This window comes from Cyclopterus lumpus, chromosome 1, assembly GCF_009769545.1.
Source record: "Cyclopterus lumpus isolate fCycLum1 chromosome 1, fCycLum1.pri, whole genome shotgun sequence".
Classification (NCBI taxonomy): Eukaryota; Metazoa; Chordata; class Actinopteri; order Perciformes; family Cyclopteridae; genus Cyclopterus; species Cyclopterus lumpus.
This window is the reverse complement of record NC_046966.1, coordinates 3,022,861-3,044,051: the sequence shown is the minus strand read 5'-3', so window position 1 is coordinate 3,044,051 and position 21,191 is coordinate 3,022,861. Positions and strand designations below refer to the sequence as shown.

General features: G+C 43.7%; 1 protein-coding gene across 2 annotated transcripts; it reads left to right on the top strand.

Annotated features, from left to right (window-relative positions):
* The first annotated feature begins 919 nt into the window (after nt 1-919).
* Nucleotides 920-11,514, top strand: vps37c (VPS37C subunit of ESCRT-I). Of its 2 annotated transcripts, XM_034542569.1 has the most exons (5): nt 920-1,567; nt 1,980-2,089; nt 4,752-4,923; nt 8,031-8,113; nt 8,811-11,514. In XM_034542569.1, exons 2-5 carry the CDS (start codon nt 1,997-1,999, stop codon nt 9,510-9,512), a joined length of 1,050 nt encoding a protein of 349 aa, XP_034398460.1. In that variant the 5' UTR covers nt 920-1,567; nt 1,980-1,996; the 3' UTR covers nt 9,513-11,514. The 2 variants fall into 2 exon arrangements, with proteins under 2 accessions (XP_034398460.1, XP_034398469.1); XM_034542578.1 differs by lacking the exons at nt 920-1,567; nt 1,980-2,089 and adding an exon at nt 2,107-2,225.
* Nucleotides 11,515-21,191: the final 9,677 nt, after the last annotated feature.

Below are 21,191 nucleotides of genomic sequence, written 5' to 3'. Positions count from 1 at the left end.
AATTCACATGATCGACACGGAGCTCAGTGCAGCAGCTCATCTCACATCCAAAATGCACTGATGCAAACGAAACACAAGTGTGCAAAATTATACTACTGGAAATCCCGTAAGGCCATAGAGAAAAATACATATTCACAATACAGACATGTATAGGGCGCCTACAAATACAGAAATACAACAGTCAAGCCTGTCTGCATTTGTTGCGATACACAACACATCTTCTCTTGGAATTTACTGCCTGATCCATCTCTGGCAATCTTCTGCAGATATGTCCAGTCATCCAGCCGGCTTTGTGTCCAAGAGGAGCATCTGATCATGCGGCTGGTGCTCATAAACTTTCCACCTGAGAAACAGAATACCTCTATGGCGGTTGAGGAATGGAGAGTAAAGTACAGCAGTCGTTGACTGGAAGAGATGGTGAAACGCACCATTGCCATCAACCTTTTGGGGGATTCTGCCTCACTTGCCTCTTTTCCTCACCTGGCCCAATTCTTTCATAGAGGCCACCGAGGCCGGAAAGGAGGCACTCGGTGATGTGTGTGTGCCAATCAGGAGAACAGAAAGTAAAAACTGCAATAGCAGCAAGAATCATCCTTCATGCTGGGCTGATTATTGCCAGAACGCTAACCGTGCAGTTAGAATTCATCTTCCCACGGGACACCAACGCTGATGAATAAACCTGTCTCCAATGTGTTTATTTTCTATTTTGCCTTCTTCTCTCTAAGAACATATTTTAATTTTTTTAATGTGGACTCGGGAGTGCCCGTTTGTGAAGAAAGCAGTGGCGTGGAGGTCCTCCAGCAAAGCAGGGGGACATATATGAAGCCATCCACAGAGGCACTGGCAGCAGTCGATGGGACATTACCGTCACATAGGGGTTTCCCTTGTATCAGCTGAGAACAGGACCCCACCATTACCCTGCGACATAGGGGACACCAGCGGGATAATGAGCCCGGTTAAATCTGATTGCGCAGACACATGTCGGCCAACAGTATGTATTTAAAGTGTGCACTACTTTGAACCAGGAGTTCGTTACAGTTCAACTGCGCCGTTTTACAATGTTTTTATTATGTCCGAACTCCCCCGCTAACCGCGGAACGTGGATAGCTCCTAAAATGGCGGCGGTTTCTGTCAGTGTGGAGTGAAACTTTCCTCATTTCAGTGAAGATTTGTGTCGTTTTCCGACACATTCTGTCGACTGGGTTTTACAGCTAGCGTTGCCGGAACACGGAGGCGGTTGACGGTGTTCGCCTGGACCGAGCGGCGTCACCACGGGCTCCGTCTGTAACCCGACAAAAGCGTCGGGCTTTTCCTCGAAGTTGACGGTGGCTCGATGCCCGACATTGCGATTATACCGACCGTTGTGTTATCATCGGATCGCTCAACGCGGAACCGTCGGGTGAGATCGGAAGCGGCCGAGTAGCGTCGAACACGACTCGGCAGCTTGTGGCTCGACCCCATTCCGCCGGGGCTGGCCCGAGGACGTGTCGCGTCACTTGAGATATATAGTTGGTGTTGGATGTCACCGCCAGTCAGTGTCGGGCTGAATTCGGTTCGCTAGCGTCGCGTAAGTACCCGTGTGTTTCTGTTTGTTACCGTTGTTTCGCTGTTGCCGGTACAGCTCGTTCTGTTTTGTGGCCTGCGGTCACTTAACTCGGCAGAGTGGCTGTGGCGTGACTTTAACACGCTGAATGTAACACTGCCGTGCAGTCAACTGGGTACGCCGTGGTGCTTTCCAGGTGCTACTATTGACACACAATGCCCACATTTGCCACATACCACTGGTTGCTTTTATTAAGGGAGTGGCTGCAGGTTTGTTTGGCCTTGATTTGTTAAAAATGGCCCAATACGTCCATGACTTCTATTGATCTACTCTAGAGTGGTGGTATTAGGATACAGAGGTTGGGCCTCTGACTGTCCACTTATGTTTCCAAACATTGTTTTTAACTCCTATTTCCTGGTTCCTTTATGACACACAGCCATCCTGGCAAATCAAATGGAGAAGCTCCAGGACCTGAGCCAATCAGAGCTCCAGGAGCTCCTGGACAACCCAGAGAGGGTGGAGTCTATGGCGCTGGAGTCTGACGAGGTAAAAAAAATAAAAATGATGCTTCACTTTCCATTTGGCCTTCGTTTTTGTTGTTCAGCTTTCCGACAGGCGGAACCAACCTAATGCTAATGAAAGATATGTCTTGTTTCTAGTTTAGTGCACAGTCTGGGTGGGGGTAAGTGAGTAATGCTTTCCTTCTTTGGGAACCACAAAAGGGAACTGCTGCAATGCTGCTGTCCAAATGTACAACACCCCTATTGTACTAGGGAGCTCCCATTAATGTGAATGTTGAACCCTTTCTCCTTGTATTCCTTCCCATAACTCGTTGTATGCCTCTCACACTGTTCACCTAAACTCTTTAGTGTTTTTTGTCAATATTACGCTTATACCCTGTTACATTACGCTTATACCCTGTTGCATTACGCTCATTCCATGTTACATTACGCTTATACCCTGTTACATTATGCTTATTCCCTGTTGCATTACGCTCATTCCATGTTACATTACGCTCATTCCCTGTTACATTATGCTTATACCCTGTTACATTACGCTTATACCCTGTTACATTACGCTCATTCCCTGTTACATTACGCTTATTCCCTGTTGCATTACGCTTATAGCCTGTTAATAATAATGCATTCTATTTGTAAGGCACTCTTCCTCCAAGAATCTCAGAGTATTACATTACACTTATTCCCTGTTACATTACGCCTGTTACATTACGCTTATTTCCTGTTACATTAAGCTTATACCCTATTACAGTTAAACAAGTACCCCAGTGTCCAGTTGCATAACCACCCTGGTTATGCAACTGGCTGAGGCCTTCTGTGTACAGTTGAACATAGGCTAAAATGGTATGTCATTGGCTCAGATTTAGATGGTTGTCTATGTTCTTGAACTTCACTTTCTTTGGATTTGCATCGAAGCGAGTGTTGAAAAAGCGGCTGCCAACACCGAGCAGACCAATTTGGATGATGCAAGTGAGTTGTAATCTGAAGGCAAGCCTGGGATTGGAGAATGTACATTCATTCAGACTTGCAACTCACTCCACAAGGTTTATGGAACCTGCACATGTATTCCATACAGTTTAATTTGGTTGCTGTTGTTAACTGATATTATTCAATAATAATCTGTTAAATCTTTAGTTCCGATTGTTGCAATTTGAGATGTTATAACTGTAACACAGAAACCTGCCAAAATGACACACAGGCCTACGTCAGGCCAGTAACATTCAGCCAGTTGCCTGATAGGGCCACTGCTTGCAAAATAAAAATAAACATAATCATTTAATTTCTACGACTGTGTTGAGAATGCTGACTGGTGTTATATGCGTAGAGTAGTGTCTCTGAAGCGCGACCATACAACGGCCAACGGCAGTTGCGAAGCCGAGATAAAAACCCGAAGCCCGTGGCGCCTTACCCACCCTCGTGTGCAAACAGCTCTTATTGGTTTTCCCAGAGGGCCCAGATGAAACAAACACAAAATGCATCACATTGCGCTGCTTTTTCCAGTCCAGAATGAGCACCGCAGTGGTAGAGCGGGTCATCCTCCGCTCTGAAGATCGGTGGTTCGCTCCCTGGCTCCTTCAGTCGGCATGTCGTTGGGAATAATAATGTACACTTTATTTATCCTTGTGGGGAAATTCTTCTCTGCATTGTACCCATCCTTAGTTAATAAGGAGCAGTGGGCTGCAGTGAAGCGCCCGAGGAGCGACTGGGGGTTCAGCGTCTTGCTCAAGGACACTTCGACATGTAACTATGGGGAGAGCGGGGATCGAACCGGGTACCTTGTAGTTGCGGGATGTGTGTGAATGGGTGAATGTTGACATGTAGTGTGCTTTGAGTAGCCAGAAGGGGCGCGAAGTGAATGCAAGTCCATTTACCAATGTGTTGTTGAGGAACAGGTTAGCAGAACCAAAATTCTTTCCTAGTATTTTGGATGTGAGAATAGAAGTTTGGGAAGTTAACAAGAAATTTGTCAATGAAATCATCTAAAACTGGTAACATTTGAAATGAAGGAGTAATAAGAGAAGAAGCAAGAGTCAGTAAACACCTACGATGGTGGTTCACTTCATACTGGGATACATCGCCATGGCAAGCAGGGTCTATTTGAGTGTGAGGAAAGGATTTTGAGGGACAGGATTCCAAAATCTGAAGTAAAACTCAAATTGTAGAACACACTTTTGAATAAAGTGGTTAAGAAAGAGAAAAGTGTGTCACCCCCATGGAAATGGATCGCGTAACAGGGCCATCTAATAGCACCATAAATGACATTGCATAACCACAATAACACTGAATCAGCATATTTCCTCTTGGCATGTATTCACTTCTTTGAGCTGTTGGCTTCCAGTCCAACAAACTGTATCGCCGTGCGTTTCTTTGCCACGACCTTTGTTTTACGTATGCTCTGGGAGATTATAAAACATGAGAGTATGCCTGCTTCCCACTTTGAGTTATGTTTTTTTTAATAAGTCACCAGAGCTGAAAGAATACATTCAAACTGTCATACAAGATAACAAACCGATACGCTGGGTATGTTGAACTCTCTTTTGAATTGCGGGCCTCTGGTGTCGACTTTGGAGTTTTTAACTATTTGTACTACAAAAAATGTAATATATTTAATCCCTGTGCATTTAGTGGTATCCAGAAAATGGCTCAAATGTAAAGCTGCCATAGTCTGAAGCCTGTTTTTTTCCCCCTAGATCCAGAACATCCAGCTGGAGAGAGAGATGGCATTGGCATCAAATCGCAGCCTGGCTGAGCAAAACCTGGACATGAAGCCTCGTCTAGAGTCAGAGAGGGAGGTCCTGGTGGAGAAATATTCTCAGCTGGAGGCCATCAGAGAAACCTACAGACAACACTGCTCCCTGAGAGGTAGGAGGGAGGGATCAGGAAGTGAATCTTGATCTTGAAGCATGGAGGAACAAACGGTGGATGAATAAATGTAGTGCAGGATGGAGGGTTGTGAGACTTTAGAGGCCAGCCATGGGCGTCCTGCAACCCGGTTCGATCCCCGCTCTCCCCATAGTTGCATGTCGAAGTGTCCTTGAGCAAGACGCTGAACCCCCAGTTGCTCCCCAAGCGCTTCACAGCAGCCCACTGCTCCTTAATAACTAAGGATGGGTTTAATTGCACCAAATTACATATTTTACATGTTTGTGTAAATTACGTAGTATGACGAATGTAATAAAGTTTAACGGTATTACAGTCTGAACTAACCACAGACACTCTACCATCCAGCTGTTATCACAGTCTGAACTAACCACAGACACTCTACCATCCAGCTGTTATCACAGTCTGAACTAACCACAGACACTCTACCATCCAGCTGTTATCACAGTCTGAACTAACCACAGACACTCTACCACCCAGCTGTTATCACAGTCTGAACTAACCACAGACACTCTACCATCCAGCTGTTATCACAGTCTGAACTAACCACAGACACTCTACCATCCAGCTGTTATCACAGTCTGAACTAACCACAGACACTCTACCATCCAGCTGTTATCACAGTCTGAACTAACCACAGACACTCTACCACCCAGCTGTTATCACAGTCTGAACTAACCACAGACACTCTACCACCCAGCTGTTATCACAGTCTGAACTAACCACAGACACTCTACCATCCAGCTGTTATTACAGTCTGAACTAATCACAGACACTCTACCATCCAGCTGTTATTACAGTCTGAACTAACCACAGACACTCTACCATCCAGCTGTTATCACAGTCTGAACTAACCACAGACACTCTACCACCCAGTTGTTATCACAGTCTGAACTAACCACAGACACTCTACCATCCAGCTGTTATCACAGTCTGAACTAACCACAGACACTCTACCATCCAGCTGTTATCACAGTCTGAACTAACCACAGACACTCTACCATCCAGCTGTTATTACAGTCTGAACTAACCACAGACACTCTACCACCCAGCTGTTATCACAGTCTGAACTAACCACAGACACTCTACCATCCAGCTGTTATTACAGTCTGAACTAATCACAGACACTCTACCATCCAGCTGTTATCACAGTCTGAACTAACCACAGACACTCTACCATCCAGCTGTTATCACAGTCTGAACTAACCACAGACACTCTACCATCCAGCTGTTATTACAGTCTGAACTAACCACAGACACTCTACCATCCAGCTGTTATCACAGTCTGAACTAACCACAGACACTCTACCATCCAGCTGTTATTACAGTCTGAACTAACCACAGACACTCTACCATCCAGCTGTTATCACAGTCTGAACTAATCACAGACACTCTACCATCCAGCTGTTATCACAGTCTGAACTAATCACAAACACTCTACCACCCAGCTGGTATCACAGTCTGAACTAACCACAGACACTCTACCATCCAGCTGTTATTACAGTCTGAACTAATCACAGACACTACTAGAAGCATGAAGAAAGCTTGTGTGAAGCAGGAGTTGCTCAGGTGGTGTGAACATTGTATTTTTAGATACATTTCCTGACATAGATGAGTCCCAACAGGAGGTTCAGGGCTGACAAAAGCACGTTTAGGAGTGCAGTACTACGTGTATCCAACAGTCCGTCATTTAGAGAGTATCCGCTCAGTCAGGTGTGACTTCCAAAACTAAATATTCGCTTGCATTACAACCTAAATTGGTAAGTTTGAAAACGGGACTTTTCTTCCACCATTTATATCTGTGGACAACTCTGATGTCTTTCCCCCTATACCATAAATGTACTGTGTGATGCATCGAAACGGCAAAATTCTAATAAACTTCCTTTTAATTTCTGCTCACTTGAGGTGGTTTTTACCTTTGAGTTAATGCACTAAACGGATTATGGAAACACCGTAGATACCTTAGATTAAGACCTTTAACTCAGCTGTTTCTGCTGTAGGAACCTGTTGAATTGTTATTATGGGATCTTTGGAATCTTCTCGGATTTCCCCCAAATGTGAGAATGCTTGTTTTTGTCTCCGGACCGCAGGAAGCATGGCCAATACTAGCTGACGTGAAAGAACTATTTGCTCAGTTGAAACAAAGACCTCTCCATTTGTCTCTCTTAGCCTCTAGAGTGTATAAAGGTTTACAACTTCTACTTCTTAAGCGTTGTTTATTCTCGCGGTTGGCATCGTAGCGCCTCCGCAGGCTAGCGAGCTCCCAGCACGCCGAGGCGTTCATACTCTAATGCGCTGCAGTATTCTCCCAAACAGCAGAGGGCGAACACACAAAATGAACTGTGAGGAATCAAAAAGACAACGAGTGAAACTCCGATATGAACACAGACTGTTGGTGTGACCGACAGAAAGCCATAAACTCACCTCCACAAGGAGGGATTGTGATCATCTGTAAACTTGTATCGCATATTCATGAATTACTTTATTGCCTTTTATACAAGCCCTGTTAATAAACGAGTCAACTATTAAAAGCATTAGAAAGAAACAAAGGTTGACTATCATGTAAGCAATTTGATTTGGCTACAAAATATTACCCTATAAATATTACATTACATTGTCTAAAGCATCTTGTTTACATGAATAATCCCTCGACATGTAAATCAAGTTGTTACATCCGCCATGATTATGTCATTTTGTGGCGGGCCCGCCTCACACCGGCTTGCCTTTAGCACCAACTTCTGACAAAAACTACGCTGGAAACTCCTCAATTTCTTTCTTTTTTGAGGCATTTCATTTGCTTAAAATTCACTTGACAAATTGAATGGAAACACGGCTGCTCTCTCTCTCTCTCTCTCTCTCTCTCTCTCTCTCTCTCTCTCTCGTTGCCAGACCATCAAAATACAATGGGTCCCATATTTGGACAGTACACTATAACAGCAATCTGAACATTACTATTGATATATCTTGTGTGTTTGTGTGTGTGTGTGTGTGTGTGTGTGTATACATTCAGTATACGCTGTGCTTGTCTCTCTTTCTCACTCTCTGTACAGTCTATCTGTCTCACCCTTTCTTGCTCTCCTCATCCTCAGATGGGATGGTGGGTCAGGTGTCCCCAGAGGCATTGTTCTCCAGACTACAGACAGAGGGCAGCAAAACAGAGGCAGAGTCCGAGGTCAGAACTGTCACACACACACACACACACACACACACACACACACACCGCTTCAGAAACGAAGAGATGCAACAATGGAAATGTGCTGCAAATGAAAGAAATATATATTTCCGAAATCCACAAAAACACTGCAAATGCAGAAACAACGTAAAGTCAAAAACACACATCTATAACTAGCTACAGGAACTTGGTTCTTTTTTAAAATAGTGTAAAAGGAAAAAAGTATACATAGCTTTTTTAAAAATCTCTTATCCTCTTTTCTTCCCGCTGCAAAAAAACCCAACTCAGTCGTCTGGTCTCTCTTTCTCAGGTTGAGCCGTTCCACTTGGTGTGCCCCCTAGAGGCCTGGAGAACCTCTGTTGTGTTGACTGGAAACGCAGCGTTTCTTTTCTGAGTTTTTGACTTTGCATAGTTTATGTATTTGCAGCATGTTTTTGCTGTTTTGGCTTTCTGCAGCTGTAGCACTTTTCAAATGGAAATGTTTGGGTCTGTTGTAGCTGGGGATTGGTATCATTAAGACTTTATTGATGCTCCTTAATGGTTCAGTTCCTTATGGAGACTCTTATTGGTTCTTTTGCATGCAAAAGACTACATTTAGAACAGGATTTAAATGTATTCATATATAAAATATATCTAAAGGTTATTGCTGAGCAACAGTCGATGGATAAAGTCCCCGGTCGTGTGTCTCTGTCTGCAGGCTCTAGCTGATGAGTTTCTGGAGGGCTCGCTGCAGTTGGACCCCTTCCTGGATCGCTTCCTCTCCCTGCGGTCCCTCGCTCACAAAAGACGGGTGCGGATAGAAAAACTCCAGGAGATCCTCCGGCAGAGGAGCGAGGGCAATCCCAACGCCATGACACTATCAGCAGGCAGCAGCCAAGACCCCGCTGCCACCCCCTCACCGTGGAGTCAACAGACGACAACGGCAACGGCGACGAATCCGCAGCAGCCAAACTCCACACCTCAGCCCTCCGGCTACCAAAACGCCCCGCAGCCGGCCTCCTCTGCAGGGGGCCCCTCCGGTCTCCCCTATAGCCCGTACCCCGTCACACCCAACCATCCCCCTGCCGCGGCAGCAGGCCCGGCCAACATCCCGTCACAGTTTCCTCCATACCCAGGTCCCGGCTCACCTTTCACCCCAGCAGGGAGCTACCCCGGCCCCAGGCCTGCTTTCGGGCCTCCGGCTTCATCCGCCTGCCCTTACCCGACCCCGCCCTCCTTCCCTTCCCCACACCCGGGCTCAGCATTCGGCCAGTACACCCCGAGCCAGCCCCAGAGTGGCCCCGCGCCCTACCCGGCCTCCTACAGCTACGGCGGCTACAGCTACCCAGCCGGGCCCGCGTCGGCACCAGGGAGACCCATCTACAGACCAGGATATGGAGTTCCTCAGCCGTACTCATGAAAGCACTACTGCTCCTCTGTCTCAATTCTTCCTCTCAAATCTTCCCTCCATTGCTCTCCACACCGCCCTCCCTCCCTCCCTCCCTTAACGCCAGTCTCCCCCAGCCTATATCCCTCTCCTCTCGTCTTTTTCTACCCTCCCTCTTTCTTTCTCCCATATTGAGGTCTCTCGCTTTACTTCTCTTTGTTGCACTATTTCTCTCTTTCTATTATCGGTCTGATGATCTCTCCGTCTCTCTTTCCTTTCTCCCGTCTCTGTCACCCTACGGCCCACCAACTCCCCCACACTAGTCTCAGGTTGTTGCGTTGTGTTTAAGTGTTAAAACACTATCTGGCCCTTCATACCCTCACCCCGCCCCCCCCCCCCTCTCCATCGATCCTCCCCTCCCCTCCTCCTTTTCCATTTCTTGTGTGTGTGTGTGTGTGTGTGTGTTTCGCTCTTTGGCAATCAGAAAGTCCTTATAAACACACAAGTGCACTCCCCTTATGACACATGCATGTCTTTGTAACACCACATCAGTGTCCAGTAGCTGTCTGATTTACATTGTTATTCACAAGCACACGTAGACAAAGTGGCTCATGATGGAACTGGGCCTCGAGTCGTGGTCCTTGGGCCCATAACATGCAATTGAATTGGCAAAGTTGATGGCCGTCACAAAGTCTGGCTCTCATATCAGCAGTAGCTGCTGGATCTGTCAGCTCTTCCAGGCACCTCCCCAAGTACAAACACAAGTGTTTCATTATGCACATGCCTGTAGACGGCGGGAAGAGGAACCTCCAGTCATCCCTTTATCTTTTGGTCAACCAAAGAACCTTGTGACGATCACAGTGCTTTGCTTCTTTTCTGTTTTCTCTGTCCTGGTTCACTCCCCCTTTTCCATTTTGGTCCCAGAACTGTTGGGGGGGGCAAAAGCTTCTTTACCCCGTGTGTCTACTTGGGGGCAGTTTGAATCTAGTTCCAACATTGAGTACTATGATCTGGATGGTGTAAGCGGTTGCTTGTGGAGCGCTGTAGAGCTGAGGGAACAACGGGCGAATCCACGTAGTCGGCTGATCCACTGCCAGATGGGTCCTGAACAAACCTTCCCTTCCGGTCTACGGTGAATCCAAAATGCGAGTCTCCATTCCTAGACCCACGTGACACCGACGGCTAACAAGTGCAGCTGTCGGTGTCACTTGTTAGCCGTCCTTATTGGCGTGTCTTACGTTTGTAGTGTCATGTATGTATCTCACTCCTATACACACAAAAACATATACACAACTATCACAAAGGGCTCGTAAGACGAGGCCGGAAGGGCAGTACTACCAGAAATTTGTAAAATGGTCTCTTCAACATACATTAGCTAGCTAGCTAGCTAGCTAGCTAATGTATGTAGGTGTTGGCTAATGTTAGAGGCAGATTGCCCACCTCTCCAACCAACATGAAAAGCAACTCCACTTCAGAAGTGGTGCTTCTCCGAGTCATGTTTGGCTTGTGTAGACCGGTAGCGCATGGTGCTTTAATGCTAAGAGCAAGCGCAATGAACCCTGGACGGGTTGATGTGGGTTCAGGGGGGAGTCCTGTACGTCACCCCCGCTGTACCCGCTGCTGCACGTCTGTCGTTCACCGTTTGAGCCAAACATACTTTCACTCCTTCGTTTCCACCTGTCGTACTCATCCCTTCCTCCTGTCCTGACCTTCCTCTCCGTCACTCTCCCCCTCTCTTCATCTGCTCGTTGAATATGAACTGATGCTTGACAATGATAACCCGAAGAGAATAGTTTTATTTCTATAAGTTCACGCTATCCATGAGAATACATGTGACGTGTATAGTTTAATGGAGTGATGAATATAAAGTTGGAGATCAGTTCTGTGTCATTTTAATCAATACAAATAATATCATTGAAATTGCAATGTAGGAAATTGATGAAAGCTCATTTATGGATCTTTTCGAGGTACATGCCGCCTCTCTAAATTTGTATTACACTGTGGAATAAACATGAAACTATAATATCTCATGAAACCTTGCAATGTCACATTTCATCCCGGTCATCATGATTGGTCACCTTCCTCTCAGCTTCCTCGGAACACTTTGAGCATCATCGCTTTCTAAGAGCAGCGCCACAGCGCTTTGAGCAGCACGTTTCATGTTATTTCTCGACTCTGCATGTCATGAAATTGTTGCCCAGAGAATCCAGAAGGAAACCATTCGTTTCTTGTTTTTATGTCGGAAGGAACTTTAACCTGTTGGGTTATTTATTATAGCTGTAGTTGGTGACCGAGCCACATTTAAAGTATTTCCCTGCTGTGTCACGGCTAGAGTGTCATCAGGAATGGTGAAAAAAAAAAAAAAACAGTTGTGTTTTTAAGCTGGTTTTGAGTTTCCTGGTTTCAGCTGTCCGCTATTACCCCACATCCATGAAACGACCGACCCGGCCTTTTGGGTCGGAGGCGTGTCCACTTCTGTTTCCTCTGTCCGACTGAGGGCTCATATGGACTCGGATCTCTGCAGCATTCCTGTCAGTTATCATCATATATCTGTTAGAAAAGATGGGAAGCCCAATGAAAACAAGACTAGGTTTTATTTTCTGTTCACAATATTTGCCTCCATATTTAGAGCTAAATGTGTGCATTGAGTATGTGCTGTATAATATAAAATAATACAAATGGATTTCAAGCATTTCACAACTACAGCTCAGTGATGTTTTAACGATTTCACCTGGTTTGTACGGCAACATCTTTCTTTTGTTGGGAATGACCTTGAACTTTCTAAACCTGATATCATTGGCCGAAAAAAAATAATGTCCGGAAGAGCGCTGGCCATAGTTCCGGAGACCCAGAATGTGTTCACTTGAATATGAGCTCCTTTTCTCACGCGGTTTGATGATTGGGTTTGTTGCTCCTGCCACTGCTGACGAATGACGATCCAGCTAGTGTTGGAATGTCATTAAAAAAGAATACATCAGATCAACGATAGTAGTTTGCTTGTTTATATTACAAGCTACAGGCTGCTTTATAAAGCAGAATAAGCTGTAACTAAGGGCTGTGTTAATGGTTAATCAATACTAATGCCTTATAGATTAGTTTCTTTATAGTGTTGGATTCCAGCAGTTCTCCATTAATCCATCACTAAGTTTGAGTGTAAAGTTCTTGGTAACAGCCAGCCACTAAAAAAACTTGAATCTGGTTGCACATTTAAACTTAGGAGATGTCTTGGCGAGTGAAGACCTTAGCGGTGTGTACATTGGTTGTTAGGAAACACCTGTAGTAGTAATGTCCGATCAGGAGATATCAATTATGTAAACAGGAAGTCTCCGGAGCATCACAAGATATGTCTTTACTAAAATACCCCCAACTTACCTGGCAATCCTTTGTAAATGTACGTGGCTACATGCATATAGCAATGTGGTTGCTTTAAAGTTAGCTGAATGATCATGCTAAACGAGCTAATGTCATTAGGTCATTTAGTATAACATCTTGCAATATTACATACCATTTGTGAAATGTAATTTAAAATTATTATAGCAGCATTCGGATCAGATGTCGGCTCAGACGTGTCGTCCATATCCCATTCACCCAGACGGCTCGTACGTTAGCAAGCTAACGTGACTTTTGTCAGTTCACTAAGCAGCAGTTAGTGGCAGCAGCCGTAATAATTCATCTCCACATCAGAACTTAATTTAGCCACGCGTAAATCTCCACAGTTTGCAGAGCTGCCAACTTGTCAAAAAACCTTGGAGTGAGATTTTGTTGGGGGTGACCAACATTTTGCCGCGCACACAGCCACACACGCTCAAATATCAGGAAATTTGAATTAATTTGGCGTTGTACCCATGTTGTGCGCTGCATTCTGGTGGTTTGTGGGGCCCATAGTCGTTGATAGGGGCGGCCTACTGGAGATGGACAACATTGGTTACATTCTGTGAAGCAAAGACATGGTGGTCCGCCTCCAGGAAATTTTGGTTTAAGTAGATTTTATTTCATGCATTCTAGTGGATTTTTGGGTGGTATGCTAAAGATGTGCAATTTCTGAACTTATTCTGATTCATGTTCATCTGCTCATGACTCGCAGGGCCTTCTAGACTTGAGCTGAACATTCAACAAGAAAACTATTGTTGTGCCTCAATGACTGTCTATGTACCACAATATAACCTAATTAATAGACCTGTGTTTAAGATTTGACCAAGGTAGGTTGATTGACATTTTGATTACAATGGTATTGAACTAATTATTAACTGAAACCTAACCTATATTGTTAATTGTATTCTTAAGAGCAAAAAAGCAAAAAATGACATTTTTCATTATGAAACAAAAAAGTGCAACAAATTAAGTGCTTGAACAGTAGCCTTTTTAACCAAAACAATGGTTCAACACATAAATAAAATAACAAAACAATGAGATCAGAGATCAGAATTTTTTACGATTTGTGGGCAAGGTTGTACTGGCCCGTGGCCTTCTTGGAGGCCTTGATGGCCGCTGAGGGGGGCTCCCATCTGAAGCAGGGCTCCAGGTCGGACATCTTTATGGCCATGAAGGAGGACAGGGTGCCATCCAATGCCAGGCTATTTTCTTAGTCCCACAACTGAAAACACCCTCTCAGCATCTGCATTTGAATGGGGCAACACCAGGACCAGCTTGGCGACGGCAGCAAGTCTCTGAAATTATTTGGCTCCTGTCACCTATTGAAAATGAACCAAGAACAAAATGGAAAAACATACTATATTTTATTTTCATTAATACTGTAAATATACTGTAACAAACTTCAGATACAACATGCATAGTTTGCATCATGTATGACACACTATATGCATGCATCAATAAAAGCAACAGATGTAGTCAAGTCACACCTGCCAAAATAAATGTAGGCTATACCTTATGTTTCCTTGTTGCCATTCCGGCATAACGTTAAGTTAGCTAACTAGTGCTGCAATGATTATAGTTAAGATGACTCAAAACAACAAAATCTCACAACTGTCAACACTTCCTCAGCCCACTAACTCGCTAGCGATCTGTCTCCTACACTAATTGTCTAATTTGATTAACGGTAGCTAGCGAACGTTAGCCTAACAATGTTAGCCTAACACACACCATGTATTGCTAAATTAGAAGGTCCCGTCTCCAATCCGGTGTTGGGCTTCGTCACCACCGTCGTTTGTTGCGGGAGTAGCAGGTGCTTTCATTTCTGCTTCCATCATGAAATCAGTCATCTACTCATGTAGCTAGTTGCTAGCTAAGTTAGCATCCTGGGCATCACTGGGAATCAAAAATAAACTTGGCTTTGAGAGCACGGACGTGATTAACCAATGATTTAACTTGCAAGCTAGCACCACTGATTCAACCTGCTCAGTTGGAGTCTGTGTTCCACCACAGTCCCCGACGTTGGTCTCATGATTCTTTTTTTTTCTAAAGATATATTTGATTTTGTGGCGAGCAACGAAGGTTTCAGGGGAAATGTATCGGAGTCAAAGTATCAGTTTTCTTTGCAAAATGTAGTGACGTAAAAGTGAAAATCAACAGAAACATAAATAGTAAAGTAGAGTACAGATATCCAAAACACAACAGTAATCAAGTAATTAAGACTGGAAATAAGAAACATTCACATTAGACAAGGAAATAAGAAACAGTCACCTTAGACTAGGAAATAAGAAACGGTCAAGTTAGACTAGGAGATAAGAAACGGTCACGTTAGCCCAGGAAATAAGAAACGGTCACGTTAGACCAGGAAATAAGAAACGGTCACGTTAGACCAGGAAATAAGAAACGGTCATGTTAGACCAGGAAATAAGAAACGGTCACGTTATACCGTCTATTTAAATAAAAATAAAAAAGGTAAACCTTTTTCCCAGCACACTCAAAACAATTTTTTTGTAGTTAAATGTTCTATATTATGGAGATACAGTGTTTTACAGTTAGTTATTTTAGTGTCTATATAAATTATAAACTCACTCACTCACACACACACAGACACACACACACACACACACACACACACACACACACACATACTGCTCTGCTCAGCTCAAAACAAAATGCTGACCACAGCTACTTTAAACTGAAAGCTCAAAACACAACACGTGTGCGTGTGCGTGTGTGCAGCCACATCACAGCAGGTTTAAGCTCTCGGGCTCCGTTAGTTAAAGTATTTGCAGGTAATCCTGTAACTCGGATGTAAGTGTTTGGTTTTTTAGTGTTTCTGCTGCTGAAAGTAAAAGTGTAGAGAAATCCGATGGCGGACATCACCGGGAAGAGAGGAAGAGGAGGAAGAAGAGGAGTCGTGAATGTTGAGGTGAGTTTTATATGTTTGTTTTACAACGTTTTCAAAAACACTGAAGAAACTTCTCAGTGAAACTGAACCTCTTTGTGGCATCAAAGAAAAAACTATTGTGTTACAGATGTTTGGGATTTTATTGAAGTGTGCAACTAAGTCTGTGTGAGTGTGTGTGTGGAGTGAAAGTAGTGACATCCCTTGCTAAGCACACCTGAATCTCCGTCCAACTGCTGTTGGTCGAGTTGCATTGTGGGTAATGTAGGCAGCTTCTTTTAGCAGAGTTTTTTTTTAGTTTCAACACACAGATTACATTTACAGAAGAATCTTTGCGCTGCTCTTTTTTTTTTGTTTGCATGAGGGAAAGTTAACCAGATGTGTATCCCCGCCCCCTAAAAACAATTTTAAATTATGTTTTATTCTTTCAGGGGATGCCGGGTCACAAAACGCTTCAATGTGTCGTCCCCGAGAGCAGGGACAAGATATGTTGTGTCCTTTTTTAATTTTATTTGGAGGACTTCAATTGCAGTTCTTGTCCCCAAGTAATAGTTTTAGAGACTGCTTTCTGCTCTCTGGCCACACAGGGGCAGGGTTGAGTCGGTAACGCTCGATAGATGAGGACTAATTGGTTAAGTTTGTGCAACTTAAAGCCAGGTGAGAATGTATTAATTAGTACAGTAAAAAGGAAAACAATGGATCTATGTAGAAAATACACGCATTATCAATATGCATTATAATACCACAAGAAATAACATATGCATCTCTCTCTCTCTGTCCAGACCCCCCCTCGTCCTCTCCCCCCCTCGCCGTCTGTGTGGCGAGGCTGCGGGAGGAAGGTGCGGCTGCTGCTGCCGTTCTTGTGGCCCAAAGGCACTGCGGCTCTGCAGGGCCTCGCGCTTTTAGAGCCAGGCGCCGCAGGAGCTCTCCATCTACTGCGTGGCCCAGTGCATGATGGGAAACGCCTGGCTGTCGCCACATCAAAGAGCTGATTGGCTCTTAGATCTGACAGCAAACACCACGTGTTGTAGAAAGTCCATATTTTAACATTTAATTGTTCGCTATTTGTCAAATGTAGTGCAAAGATGTGGATGTTAATAATAATAATAATAATGTATAAGGTTATTTATTTAGCAAATAAATAAATAAGACATCCAACAACTACAATATAGCCAATCTTTTGTCCTCAATTCCAAAATTAACACAGTTAAATAAATAAAAATATATCAAAATTTAGACCACTGTGAAAAGTAGATTTATTTTATTTTGGAAAATCCCATTTGTGTGACCTCAACAGATTGGAAATGCATTTGGTCCATTTGTGAGATTACATATTAGATATCCCAAACCTTATTTAATATGGTCGTTAAGATGATTAGTTCTGTTAAATATAAATATATTTGTTTCAACACTTTTCAGACACATTTCAACTTTTAAATGTTGACACAATCTTCAACTATTACTGTATGATTCAGCTTTTTGATCCTACTTTTGATCTGATACTTCTTGGAACCACTGATACTTCTACTACAACCACTACTAAAACTTCAGCTGCTGAAAACTACTCGTTAGTATACGCCATAAGTAGAGGGATCTCTTCTGCCTCAATTTCATCAGCGATCAAGAATGCAAACGCTATTTCTTCCGCCATAGTTATCAACATTTGGTCTGTAACTGTAACCTAGAACTAACAACTGTTGTTGTGACTTCCTGAACACTGACTTCCTGTGTGTTCTTTGAAGGCAGCTGAAAACTGTCCGACTTGATCGCAGTTTTTTGGCCACGCACCCTGCAGCGGCCGCCTGCTCTAACGAACGAGCCTACTGCCAAAGAAGCTAGCATTTCAACTTTTCCTTGTCATGGTCATTGTATGATTTAACACAGTAATATGTTGCATATTGTTCCTTTTTATAGTACCAAGACCAGGTGGGTACCTTATAATTAGGGCATAAAGGTAGAGCTCCTTTTGATTACTTGATTTACTGGTATTGATGAAGTATAGTCCAAACCTGTCATTTATTTGTTGATATGGTTTATATTATTATTCTGAATCCATAACAATTAATGGACATTGTATCAAATGAAGTATAAAGTTGCAGAAAATTAAAACACTCAAGTAATGTAGCAGGAAAAGTATTATTGCGGTCAGGTGACCCTGTTGTATTATTACACCCTCTAATCACACGTTTTACGTTTTAGACACTCTGATCTTGTGGCTGAAACAATCCCACAATGCATCTGCCATGGCCTGGCGAGCCGCGTAGCACCGTGGCGGCGCCCCTCCCCCGCTGAATGCTAATCCTGTGCTGCATCGTCCATAGAGAAATGTTATAATAATACATTTATGTATATAGCACCTTTAAAAACAGAGTTTACAAAGTTATCTACATATAAGCAAAGTAAAAACATAACATGAATACAAGTAAACATTTCAGAAAATACATGAACAATGAACACAATAGAGGAATAGAAAATAACAAATACAAAATAAAGCAGAACAGACAAACTAAAATAGGGGAAACAAGGGGAAACTGCATAAAAGGACGACATCACTTAAAAGCAGTTCTATAAAAATGGGTTTTAAGAAGAAGCTACTGATTCTGCTAGTCTTATCCCCTCAGGTAGGTCGTTCCAAAGTCGAGGGGCTCTGATGGCAAAAGCACGGTCACCCTTTGATTTAAGCCTTGACTTTGGAACGGCCAGAAGGGCCTTGAAGGGTCTTGAAGGGCCTTGAAGGGCCTTGAAGGGTCTTGAAGGGGCCCACCGGAGGATCTAAGGCTGCGAGCTGGCTCATATGGGGCTAACATTTCAATGATGTAGCTTCGGGCCAGACCCAGGCGTGCTTTAAAAGTGAGCAGCAAAAAATCAATTCTAAAACTAACAGGGAGCCAGTGGAGAGAGGCGAGGACTGGAGTAATGTGATGCCGTCTGTTAGAACCAGTCAGAAGCCGAGCTGCTGCATTCTGGACTAGTTGCAGGCGGGAGATGGATTTTTGATTTATGCCGGAAAAGAGGGAGTTGCAGTAGTCGAGTCGAGAGAAAATGAGTGCATGAATGACTTATTCCAGATCTGAGAGTGAGAATATGGGTTTGATTTTTGAGATTATTCTTAATTGAAAGAAGCAGAACTGGCAGGACTTTTTTGATCTGTGATTCAAAATTTAATTGAGAGTCAAACATTACACCCAAATTTCTGGCAACAGGTTTTAAATAAGCAGTCAGGGGACCAAGTTGACTCTTGATGAGACTGGTGTTATTGTTTGGGGAACTGAATAATATGACTTTATGCTTCTGTGTAGGCTGCCTCTTCTTACTCCATAGACCTGCTGGTTTGTTACTCTTTGCTAATAAAGAACCTGCTTGTTTGTAGTTTTCTGTCTCATTGTAAAAGGTGCGTGTGTATGTGCGTGCATATGTGTCCACTGGGTGGCGCCATTCAGTTTATTTTGTATAGCCCAATATCACAAATTACAAATTCGCCTCAGAGGGCTTTACAATCTGTACACATACGACATCCCTGTCCAAGGACCTCACATCGAATCAGGAAAAACTCCCCAAAAATAACCTTTCACAGGGAAAAAAGTGAAGAAACCTTCAGGAGAGCAACAGAGGAGGATCCCTCTCCCCGGATGGACAGAAGCAATGGATGTCATGTGTACAGAATGAACAGCATTACAAAGTTACATAAACACATTACATGAATATGACAATGTATGAATGGAGCTCCAATCCATGAAACAGAAGGAGGTAGAGAGGAGGGGGGGCGGGGCGCATCAGCAGGGCCAACGCGGGAGGCCGGCTCACCAGCATCAGACACCTCCAGGTCCAATGGACCCTCTGAGACGTGAAGTCACAACGACTCCGGGGAGAAAGCAGAGTTAATAAGGTGCAATGGAGAGATGTGAATTCATCCATAAGGAGAGAGAGAAGAGGAGATAGGTGCTCAGTGTATCCTAAAACATCCCCCAGCAGCATATAAGCCTATAGCAGCATATCTAGGGGCTCGACCAGGGCAAACCTGATTCAGCCCTAACTATAAGCACTATTAAAGAGGAAAGTCTTAAGTCTATTCTTAAATGAGGTGACTGTGTCGGCCCCCAAGACTGAAAGTCCGGGGGGCAGACACAGTGCCATAGCACGATAGAAATGTCAACAGTATACTGGGTGGATGCACTGGCATCAGAATTCTTTACTGGTTGAAGACCTCTAAGATGGCTGCCTCGGTGCGTCTCGTGTTGTTTTTGTCTAAAATTCCAGTTTTCTGCTGTGGACCTCTTTCATCAGAGATGATGCTCATGAACGTCAGGCTAACGACGCTGCTGAACTAGTGGGCATTCTCGTCAAAGGTGCGCTCACCTTTTTACTCATGCAGTGAAACGGCATCGGCGAGGAAAACTTGGCTTTCTCTGCAATAAACTACTGATCTAAGAACTGTCGCTGCATTTGGGTCCGTGAACTCACCACACCATAACCATGTGGGTACAACCCCAAAAGGTGCATTCAACCATGTGGGTGCAACCCCAAAAAGTACAGATCTCTGGGGGTCGCTTACATTTAAACATATTTTAATAAATGGCTGCTATTAGATTTGGTTCAACATTGTCGGTGCTACGCTAACGAGTTAGTTGTCAAATGACAACATCGATGCCACTCTCATAATTGATTTGTTGAATGTGAAGCTAGCTGCTTAGCTTCATTTAAGAGGAAACAGCTAGCCTGGATCTGAACCAAATCTGCCTTCCAGCACCTCTACAGCTCACTAATTAACACTTTATATCTTATTTGTTTAACCCTCTGGAGTGGATGGACGCGCTGGCGCGTTTTTCGTTGTTTATGCAACGGTTCTATTCATATCTTCATGGTAAAACGGCACAGAAATATGAGCCAAGAGCTTGGACGTGACGTTTGTGTCGAGCTCCACCCTTCAACATAATTTGTGTGAATTAATTTGAATAAATCAGCTTTAGGGCCAAATTACCTCTTTACACTGTGCCTAAAGACAATGGTGCTTCATTATATAGATAGCTGCAAATTTTGATTATATAACATATGTGTATGTATCAAATGCAAGTGCCTTTTAAAAGGTGAATTCAAGAAATTCATAAAAGAGTACATTTTATTAGTTTGGAGGAAAACCAGCCAGATGACTGAGAGTCAGTATTAAGTATTGTATGCTTATACACATAGTACTGTATGCACTGTATCAATGTATTCAGTGGACACCTCCATGTTTACTTATAAACTGTACACACAGAATTTACTCTAAACCCTCATTTGCATATTCCGGAACACAGTAATGTCACAGACTGTGGCCTCATGGAACCCTTCATCAAAGGCACAACCATAGAACACTCAGTGCCAGCTCCCCTATATATACTCTAGCCTTACAGCAACAAGCAGTAACGTTGTTAGAAACGTCTTCAGCGGTCTTCAGGTGT